The sequence below is a fragment of the Panthera onca genome, chromosome B2, assembly GCF_046562875.1.
Source record: "Panthera onca isolate mPanOnc1 chromosome B2, mPanOnc1 haplotype 2, whole genome shotgun sequence".
In the NCBI taxonomy this organism is placed as follows: Eukaryota; Metazoa; Chordata; class Mammalia; order Carnivora; family Felidae; genus Panthera; species Panthera onca.
This window is the reverse complement of record NC_138343.1, coordinates 124136189-124147664: the sequence shown is the minus strand read 5'-3', so window position 1 is coordinate 124147664 and position 11476 is coordinate 124136189. Positions and strand designations below refer to the sequence as shown.

General features: G+C 40.0%; 1 protein-coding gene across 3 annotated transcripts in view; it reads right to left on the bottom strand.

Annotated features, from left to right (window-relative positions):
* Positions 1 to 3181: 3181 nt before the first annotated feature.
* The window catches only part of ARFGEF3 (ARFGEF family member 3), a 185259-nt gene continuing 176964 nt past the window's right edge, over positions 3182 to 11476 (bottom strand). For all 3 annotated transcript variants that reach the window (XM_060616769.3, XM_060616770.3, XM_060616771.3), the window contains one exon: positions 3182 to 10891. In XM_060616769.3, the coding sequence (XP_060472752.2) occupies positions 10700 to 10891 (192 nt within the window). In that variant the 3' untranslated portion in view covers positions 3182 to 10699. The remainder of the gene's footprint in view (positions 10892 to 11476) is intronic.

The window sequence follows — 11476 nt, the reverse complement described above, 5'->3', positions numbered from 1 at the left end:
CCCAGCCCCCAGCCACACATAGCAGGGGGCTGAGACCTGCTGAGAGGATATGTTCTTATCTCTATGCCATGCTCTAATCCCCAAAGTTTTTACAGGCTTCCCTCCCCACCCCAGCCATAGGAATAAGAACTAGTTAAATTTTTTTCAATGTTTATTTATTTATTTTGAGAGAGAGAGAGAGAGAGAGAACGAGCAGGGGAGGGGCAGAGAGAGAGGGAGACAGAATCCCAAGCAGGCTCTGCACCATCAGTGTGGAGCCCGATGCGGGGCTTGAACCCACAAACAGGGAGATCATGACCTGAGCTGAAATCAAGAGTTGATCGCTTAACCGACTGAGCCACCCAGGTGCCCCAGAGCTAGTTAAATTTACCGATTTAATAATGTAAAATTTAACTCCCTAAATTTGTACTAAGGTGAACACTGCCACTGTTTTCAGTTGGTAGGGCTTAGAACGATGCTTTTTCCAAGTACTCCATTTCCAAATGGTTTTTATCTGACAGGTCTGTAATAATATATATTCCTCCCACTTGAAAAGCAAATCTTTTCTAGGCTTTTAGAATAGCGTGACTTTTATAACCCACCGTTGTACTGGAAAACCCATTGGGTTATCCGTAACTGATTTGATGCAATATTGAATTTTAACTATAATATAGCCAACAGCATCTTCTCCTTTATAATTGGTAAATTAGCTTGAATACTCATTTTTTTTTCAAGTTGAGTTCTAATGGAGTCTTCTGCATCAAAGCATTTACCTTCTAATTTATCTTCCTGAAGGTTATTCTCTGCAAGAGACACTGGCAGAGAATGCTGTTACTTCCTCTTGTCATTTACATTTACTTGTCTGTTACAGTAGTTCAATATAGCAAATAATTAGTATCCTGCTATAAAGATGACTAGGAAACCATGTCAGTGTCAACTGAAGTTCAATTATTTGAGTTCCCAGATCTAAACTGTTGTGAATTTGATCCCTTTTCTTGAAATAGCCCCCCACTTTTTTTTTTAAGAGATGATTTAGAAATTGCTTATAAACTTCTCTGGGATTTAATTATGCTGTTACTCTCTCCCAGTGTGCATGAGATCATTAAGCCAGACAGTTTGTTTCGTGGACAACAAAACATCTTGGGCAACCAGGTTAAGTCAGCAGGGCAGGCTTAGGGCACTGATGACTCAATGCCATAACTAGGGATCTATAAATAAAAGCAAACAAGGAGGTGATAAAAAGCATGCTTAGAATATTCTTTCAAAGGCTTGAGATAATAGGAATGTCGGTCAGGATGTGAAAGCCACAATATTGCATTATGCTTCAATTTTATTTTCACTTGTTTATTGAACCTACCTTTAGGCCAGATGGGAAAGTGAACTTTCTAATGAGTGAGATGAAAGAGTTATCAAAGCTAAATTATGCAAGTTTTGAGCATGAGCCAAAGAGTTGAAGCATATCAAGTCTCTACTTTTACAGAAACATCTATAAATTTATGCACGTATCATATTCGTTACTAGACATTAACAATAGAAGAACTGGCCATTGACGTAGAATTTATTTCCCAACGTTCGGTTAAAGAGAGATGCATCCGGGGCGCCTGGGTGGCTCAGTCAGTTAAGCGGTCGACTTCGGCTCAGGTCATGATCTCGTGGTTTGTGGGTTCGAGCCCCGCGTCGGGCTCTGTGCTGACAGCTCAGAGCCTGGAGCCTGTTTCGGATTCTGTGTCTCCCTCTCTCTCTCTCTGACCCTCCCCCGTGCATGCTCTGTCTCTCTCTGTCTCAAAAATAAATAAACATTTAAAAAAAATTTAAAAAAAGAGAGATGCATCTGAGTGGCCAACCACCTCATACAAGATTGGCACAAAATGCTTAGCTTTCTGTATTATAGTGCATGTATGGCTATGAATGTCAAGGATAGGTACTCACGAGGTCTCAAGTATAAATTCTCTTGCAAAATAGTGGGGCCGTTGATGAGATGGTTCCCCGCCCCAGCACATAGCAGTACTGCATTTATTAATCATTAGCGTGTACAGAGCACTGCAGCACTGGGGCTTTCGTGTGCTCTTGAAGCAACCCCGAGGTTAGAATTTATATTCATTTTCTGGAGTGGGAACCTTGAGCTCGGTACTCAAGTGTTGTCTGTTTTTCCCACTCCCAGGAAGAGGCAAAGCTCGAGATGTGAATTCTGCTTTGCTGGCTAAAGCCCAAGGCCACCTCGGCTGTTCTTCTCCATCCGTGAACACAGTTGGTCACTTATGTTTGTGATGTCCTTGTGTAAAATATGTTAGTATCTATTTTAGTTTTATTTCATCCATAAGAGGGAAGTGCCTGGTGACTTAGTAGTGCAACTGTCAGATTACCAGAGTGTATGATAGAATGTAGAATCATGGTTTAAGGTCACGTGCACAGATTTCGTCTCTTTGGCAACTTGTACTTCTTTTGCCCCTCTATTGGCCAGTTTTCCATGATTTGGGCATGATGATTCCTAGGGTTATACTGTTGTAGGCTTTTGAAACAGTTTAGAAAAAAATTTTTTAACGTTTATTCATTTTTGAGAGACAGACAGAGAGCCTGAGTGGGGAAGGGGCAGAGAGAGCGGGAGACACAGAATCTGAAGCAGCCTCCAGGCTCTGAGCTGTCAGCACAGAGCCCGACACGGGGCTCGAACTGGTCAACTGTGAGATCATGACCTGAGCTGAGGCTCGAACTCGTCAACTGCTAGATCATGACCTGAGCTGAAGTCGGGTGCTCAACCGACTGAGCCACCCAGGCGCCCCTGAAACAGTTTTAAAGCTGCAATCTAATAAGACCATGACATTAAAGGGGTTGTATTTTCTTTTCAATATTACCTTCTAATAATAATATACCTATTGAGGGATTTGTTATGAACAAAAGGTAGTGATTTTTGTAATGGACAAATTCCATCAATATCTACAGATAATATGAATTTATTTTAGAGAAGAAAAAATATATGTAATATATATGTATCTCTTCAGATATACTTTCTAGGTATGTACCAGATTGTCAACAGTGACCTTGTCTGTGTTAAGGAACTGGAAGGGGCCTCTTCAGTTATGAAATGCCATGGAAAAAGAAACCTGGTTCTTGGGGTAGTATTCTGTAAACATAAGATATTTACACAAATTATTTTGATAGGTTTTTTAGATAAGAAAATTGTTCCACATAGATTTTTTTTAATGCATTTGAATTTTTATTCTACAACACAAGCAACATAAATACAATATCTTTTAAAATATTTTCTCTTTAGAATTTTCATTTTCACCTCCGATAAAATGTACACAAAATACACTTGCAAGCTTGCTTACAGGGACCTGATAAACAATGAACAGACAGATTCTATCAAATCAAACAGTTTATCAACATATAAAGGAGGGTAGTCTCAGTTGTGTGTGTGTGTGTGTGTGTGTGTGTGTGTGTGTGTGTGTGTGTGTGTCTTTTAATAAATATGACCAAACTGACTAAATAAGAAGGCAAAATAAAAACTGTACTTCTAGACAAGTCCTTTGGAGTAAACAAAATGCTTCAAGGCTCCTGGTGAATGGGATTGCGAGGATGAATTCTGCATTTTATAGATAAAATGGTACACTGACTCAAATCATTATGGCTATACCAAGCTTCATTTGTTTATAATTTTTAATGAAAACAAGTCGATTCTTTGGCATAATATAAGAAGGGATAAAAGAACCCTTACCACCCACTGGCTTTATTTAGAGTGGCAAATGATAACAGGGAAACTGTTTATAATGTAATTTATTTTATTTCTCTTAGAAAAGCAGGAAAATAATCTCGAATAATAGTCTTTTGGCATGATTAGGGCAATAAATGTCTTCTTCTTGGCCACCCCCACCCACCCATTGAAAACAAATTAACAAGCAAAAATAACTGAAAGCAGCCTTTCCCTCTGGGCACCTGCTCCTGCCCCTATCATGCCATACCTGGATATCCTATCACATGGCTTCAACTGAAGTGAAACCCACAATATCAAAAGCACTAATCCTTGTCCATTTTTGCCTATTCAGCAGGGAACCGATTTTTATTATAGAGAACCACTTCCAACAAAATACAGATGGAAGAACTTCCATGGGAGGAATGCAAAGTAGCCTGCACATGACCATGAAGTAGCCCTGGATGACTGTTGTGGCTGGTAATGTCAGGGCTTGAGATTCCCTAGCTTGAAGAGAAAACATTTTGTGTGGTAGTTCAAAAGGTTGGCTTTTAGCTTCCCCCCCCCCACCCCCGCTCCCTTTTTTGGCACCAGTTGGTAAAATAAGTTGGAACTAAATTATTCCTAGAGATTAATATTTTAAATTTAATTTGAAAACCAATGACTATTAAAAGAACTAAATGCACACAGAGTTTCCAAAACAGATTATGGAAAACAAACGTGAACTGAAACAATCATTTCCATCCACAGAGGCAAGAACTTGACTCCTTAATACCATCAACCCTTTGATATGCTTTCTGATCTCACTAACTCTCGTAAATATAGTCATTTCTCTTCATGCAACAATCTAAAGTAATTTAAATGATGTCAGCGTATTTAAGCAGAAGGCTTTAGAGAATATGAAATCAATAAGAATGATATAATTAATATAATTTATACATGGATGATAATTTTAAGGTACTTAATTTTTTTCTCTTGAATTATTCCCTGATTATTCTTTTTTTGGTGGAAAAAAGAATTTCCAAAGTGAACTAATCAGACGAAGTGTTAAGAAACATAGGCCCCACCTATATTTAAGTTAACATAATTTCACTGTAGTCCCAAAGCCTGCTGATGCCCGTGAACATTTCTCCCATCACTGGAAGATGAGATAATGAATACGGTCTCCACTGTGCAGGTATGAACACAAACACACTTACCAAAAAGTCCTTCAAACAGGCACATGTACTGCTCAAAAGGGAGTTGCTCAGTTTGCAAATTTCCATGAAGCCACTTGGTAGACTCTTCACAGGTACATAAGAATTAAAATATTAATTTACACCAGACAGTTAAGAAGAAGGTACATCTAACGGTGTAATACCATTTTGAAGTGTTGATATTTGGGTGACTAATGAGAGAGAGAAACCTACTGGCAAGCAAGCAACGACTCAAAACTTCTGGAAGCCAGGAGCCAAAGTTGTGATGGAGTTGAGATGGAAATGTCTCATTAAAGCTGTAATGACAGAAGAAACTCAAACACTACATATTTAAATTTAAAATCACCTCAGTACAAGTCAAAGGGTCAACATGATACAAATGATCATCCATAACCAGTGTTTCTAAATACAAAGACGAGAAGCTTACACAGAATTCACTGTTTCATTGAACTTATACATTCATTGTCTTCTAGCTTGTAAAAAAAAAAACCTAATTGTTGGCATAATAAACCTAGAAACTGGGAAGATTGAGTAGGAATGCTGTAGAGAATCCAATCCCAAGGTGTCTGCCCAAGATTCAGTTCGATGTTTCTATAGAGCTTGATAAGTCAGGCTGATCTCATAGGCAGTGGTTGGAAATTTTTTCAAGCCAGTTCTCAAAATGTGGTCCCCAGACCAGCAGCACTGACCTCACCTGGGTACTTATTAGAAATGGAAATTTCCAGACCTACTGAATCTGAAACCGTGGGCATGGGCCCAACGACCTGCGTTTTAACAAGCCCTCCAGGTGATCCTGATGTGTGCCAAAGTTTGAGAACCACCTAAGAGCAAAGTCAAAAGATACTAGACGATGACCACTAAAAACTTTAGGATAGGAACTAATAATACGCAGCAATTCTTGGTGGTTGACAAGCTGGAAGGACCATACCTGGATGGGATGCACCAGTAGCTGACTGTAATTTTGTTACTAAGATGGTCAGCCAGTCTCTCCTCCCTGGAACCCCCACGCATTATTACACAAAGATACAGGGGAAAGGTTTTATATGGTGCTAGTGGTATTGTATTGCATTTTCCTCAACTAGTAAGAGGTGCCACTGTTTATAAGGAAATTGAATCTTGTTCTCAACTGAGTTTCTCATAAATTATCCCCCGGGATAATTTTTTTTTTTTTTTGGTCTGTTTTCCCTGAAGCAACGATTGCATTTTGGAAATCTAAATGGTGTTCTAGTCCAAAACTCTGTATTAAAATTTTAGTTACTTCCACATCAAATATAAACATTATAAGCAGAGGAAGAGGATCTCCTAAAAGGAGAGAGACAATTTTCTAGATTGTTCCACTATGAATGAACATAGTTTTTTTTTTTTTTTGATGAAGCATAATTATGAGTTCTTTACTGATTTCATTAAATCTTGCCCCATAACAAGCTCATATTTCCAATAAAAAGTGCTTAAAAAGAGTATCTTGCTTTTTCTAAGGCCACACTAAATGTCACCAGGATCACCTAAGTGGTACCCATGCATATCCAAGTTCTGTCACCCGCTTAATGTCATATGTTGGGTTTTCCTTACGTCTGTTTCCTTGTCTGCAGAGTATGTAGAAATATTGAGGCATATGGCACGTGGTGGATATTGACCTGATGCCCTCAGTACCTGGATCTTTAAACAATCTTGTCCTACCTGTCGCTTCCTTTTCAGAGAGTGCAGTGGAAAACTGGTTGGAACTGATTCTGCATATTCTCAAACTTTGATGATGACTTTTACTACCATCTACTTCCCAGGGAAGCAAGTAGAGAGGCACTGTTGGCTACAGGGCACTTGATTCTGAGTGATTAAACGGCAATTGAGAAAAGTTTACCAGTCGTGCGTGTCCTTCCGGACACAGACTGCCATGCACACCTGCAGAACGGCTGGCCCCGAATAGTAATATTCCATCACTTCCGGCTAATTTGGCAAGTTTTCTAAATTACCACTGAGGGTCTGCTTTAAGACTAAAGTTGAGACCTTATTTTATTTTCAAACACCCCAAAAACATTATATTATGTATGATCTTTCTATGAACGAACACGTTTTTAAAACCCTATTTGAAAAAATCCTCCTAGGATTGCAGATATGGGACATCAATTAAATACTTTCAACTCATTTTCACTGTTTGATTCCTGGCAACACTCATGTATTCACTCTGTGTCCTGAGAGCATTGTATTGTAGACAGAGCATGGCCTTTGAATTCAGGAACACCTCTTTTGCAACCAACGTTGCCATTTACTGGTGATCTTGGGCAAATATCTTAACCTCTCTGGGTCTGTGTCCTCATCTGAAAAAAATGAGGAAAACAAAACCTGTTTGACAAGGTTATCGTGAGAGCTAAAGGGTGATGTAGGTTCAGGTCTACGGTCACAGTGGCATTCAACAAATGTCACCTCCTCCCTGTCGTCTGTAACCTCTTGCGATTGTTACCGGCTCCAAACTCAGGTCTTCACTCTGCTTAGTCTGATAGGGCGGACACAGATGGATTTTCTTTTCTGAGAAAGAAAACCTTCCTGCAGAAGCAGCCCTGTGATGTATTTGGGGAAAGTCAGGGATCTCTGTCATATAATTGCATTACGTTCTTACAGTGAAGTCTACTTGATGGTCTCAACGGGCTCTGTATAAACCTTGAAACAACAAGAACTAAAAGCCTGGTGACACTGTACCAAGAAGTTTCCATTTAGAGGTGCTTTTGAATTATGTTAATATTCTGTCATGTTTGTTTGAAAATAATTTAGTCTAAGCCATTATATATGTTAGCATCTGCCTTGGTCATTACATAGCGTAAAGACGGTAGAAAGTGCCCTAGTTGTATATTGATGGAGGAGGCTAGAAAATAATCATAAGGGGAGAGATGGCAACATGGTGTAAAGAGGCAGCCTAAGCATTTTTAAAAGCTAATCAGGAGAGGCAAGAGCTAGGCGAGATGCTGGCCCTCCATCAAACCTATGTCCTCATGGCAAGGAGAAATCTGATGATGCGTGTGGTCTACTTGGCTGTCAGGAATTCCTAAACACTTTGAAATTTTCTAGGTATTTTCATGATGCACACTTTACCAAAATATTAGAAAAAGAGAGTACGTCTCAGTCGTAGGGTAACACACTTTTGGCAGTAAATACAGGCAACTGAAAGTGACGTGCAAAATCTTATTCTGCTTAGATCAGTAAATATATGGTCATGACTGTTTTCGCCACAAAGGCCGTCTTGACCTTGGTCTTTCAGAGACCTTGGGAGAGATGGAGTGAAGGAAGAGAGGGAGAGAGGCAGAAACCCAGACACTGGAAGTGTGTGAGGGGCCAAACAGGGAAGGGACCACTCGTCTACCGAGGGTCCCTAATTATTTCCCTTTCCTCTCCACTCCTGGAGAAGACGGACGTCATTGTGACCTGAAGTCCTATTTGTTAGAGATTATTTGTCTCCGGCGATGTCCTCTTGACAACAGCAAATACCTCTGGGAAGTATCAAGGTGAGCTGAGACCAATATGGGCCTCGGGGTAGGCTATAGAATAGATGATGGGAAAGGGCTAAAACCCTCTTACAAAATTGTGGGTAAAGAGCTATGCACGTTTTCTCACTTTTTCATTCTTCGAACCTATAATGAGTCATAGTCTCAGAGCAGTGTTTGCACACAGTACGGGGGAAATTTATTTTCATAAACTAGCCTTGGATCTCATGAGAGAGAGTCTATGGGAGAATGAATTCTGATTTCCAAACAACTAACATATTCTGGGATGTGACATTATAAATTGAGACTGGCTTTGAATTTTTATGCTATATAAAAAGTTGCTACATGTAAACATGTTATAATCATGGATTTGACACTCTGCTTCTCTGAAGCTTCCTCCCTACCCCACCCCATGGCCCTCACCCCCACCAAGTTAATTTTGTAGTCCTCATGGGTTCACAAAGGGGAAGTAAACCTCAGAGAAGCAGTATATCATGGTGGTTCTGTTTCTTTTTGTGGTAATTGTGAAAACAAAGGAAAAGTATCTGACTTTCCATTCTACTTCCAAAACATAAAAAGTTTAAAAGTATAGAATACTCCTAAATACATTGCTGTTCCAACAATTCACTGCTTAAGATCAAATAGTTGATCTGTGTTTACACTTGAAGTGTTGTCTAATGAGTAAAACCTGAAGGCAAAGAGAGGGTTTTGTGGAACTGGAAAAATGCCTTCTGGATTTTGCTGTGATCTCTGGATGGCATACGAAATGATGGGGTTCTTTGAGATTGCCTAAATAAGTCAGGGAACTCTGTCTTCCTTGAGAAATATGTAAATATCTACAAGGTTAAGATGAGGTTTACAAATACTAGCACTGAGCAAAGTTGTTGGTTTGAAATCCTTACTTCTGTACTGAAGAGTTGCTGTTTTATTTTTCAATGACATTCCATTGTGAACACGTTTTTAGGGGCTGGGAAAATGATAATGTATCTTAGCAACGAACTCTACTTTCTAGAATGTACATGAGTGGGCTTGATGAGTTTCAATCATTATAACTGAAGAACTATTAAGTGTACTGTAAATAGGATAAAGTTTCCAAATTGATTTCCTAGTGATATCTAAAAGAAATATTCATGTAAAACAACAGCCTGGAAAGACACCAGACATAAGTAAATTTACTTGCCAGAGAGGAGAAGTGTTTGAAATTGAAAAACTTAATTTCCTAAATTTCATTCTGTGTCCCCTTCTCCTTTAGTTCTATTTTCTTCTGAGACCAGAGCTTGTATGCCTGACACCCTCATTTTATGTGATGCTTGTATAATATTTTAAGATTTAAAATGACTTCGTCACAATCTCTTTTCTCACCCCTTCCAGCTGTCTCCCTACCCCACACTTCCTGCCCTGTTCCCTGAGAAGTCTGCTCACTGGATGGAGAACTGAGTCCTTTCCTCCAAAGGTGCGGATACAAAATGAGTTGCGTTTTAACGTTTTGTTTCCTTAAAAACCCAAGGTTCTGCCCTATGTTCAGATAACTGTGGAGCATAGAAATGTCTGTGCAACAAAAAACTAAGGCACCATTTTTTCTTTCCCTTTCCTGTTTTGCCTTGGGAGCAAAAGCAAAGACTAATGGGAAGCCAGGGTGGCTGGTCAGTCTGTCTCTTGGCAACATCTGTGTCAGCCAATCTGTGTGTCAAAGGCTGCCAGCCCGTAGACTTAAAACCCTGCCAGGACAGCATTTTCTTCCTTTAGAAATAGGGAAATAAAGGCACAAACGTACCTTAGAAGAAGTTGGTGAATACCAACTGGAAAATCTTGACAGTTTGGGACGACTTTGAAATGTTCTGGGGTATTTTACAGAGGAAGCCATCCCTTTCTTGATTGTGACCCCCAAGAATGTTTTTCCAGCTGCTAATCAGCCCATAATCATAATAGAAAATCTTCCTCCAGTGAATGTCTTTACTAGATGCCTGAGTGCTTACACATCAGCTTGACTTACCAGCAGATATTTCCTTAACATTTCCATTAAAAAAAAAAAAATCAAATAGGTCAATGTAGTGTTTTCAAAGGGGTAGTCCTGGAAAGGGATCCTTTTGGGAATAACATCGCAAGCAGAAGCACTGGGAAATAAACATCAAGATTTAGAAACGTATCAAGGAATGGAGACTTTTCTGCAATAATGTGCAAAATCAGAGTATCATTTGTGTCATCCAGATACAAGGTTAGTGTCCAGGTTGGCCCCAGTGTTAGGAAGCGACAGATTGTTCTCTGAGACACTTGTTTTGGTGGGGCTGGTGGTGGGGATAACGCGATCAGTCAGACTGGCAGGCACTCTCTAACCCTTGCTACTGAACTTCCTCAAACTGAGTGGTCTACACGATGATGTCGTAGACCCGGCCCACTCTGCCCAGCCATTCTCTCACGGCCTGGCGCACGCGGATGTCGGTCACGTGACAGGTCAGCTGGCTGATGCACGGGAACACTGCAGGCTGGAGAGCCGTGAAGGTCTGGTCTGGAAGGATCTGAATCTGGTTGAGAACTGTTAGCATCATGTTGGTCCATGCCTAAGAGAAAGGATTTAGGGGAATTAGCGGCTTTCTCCTCTGGGTTCAGCTGAACTCTCAGGTGTGGCTAAGCCCTGCCAGTGTGCGAATGAGTTTTCTGTCTTTGGGCTGCAATAAGTCTGTCTTTACTAATTGAATGTAGCGACTAGAAATTGTCATTTTGAGTTCATCCATACAAGGAATAGCAGAAACTCCTCTGACATTAGGAATACCTGATTTTCAGCTTTTGTAGGCTAGAGGCATAACTCATTTTATTGCAGTTTGCTTTTACTGTGCTTCCCAGATAGTGGGTTTTTTGTTTGTGTTTTCATTCGCTTACTTTGTGTCTCTGTGTCACATTCTGGTAATTCTCACAATATTTCAAACTTTTGAATTATATTTGTTTGGGTGATCTGGGATATTACTATTATAACTGTTTTGGGTGCCATGAATTGTGCCTATATAAGATGGTGAACTTAATTGATAAACGTGTGTGCTCTGACTGCCCCACTGATCAGCCCTTCGCCCGTCCCTCTCCTTGGGCCTCCCTATTCCCTGAGACCCAACAATATTGAAGTTAGGCCAATGAATAAGCCTACATTGACC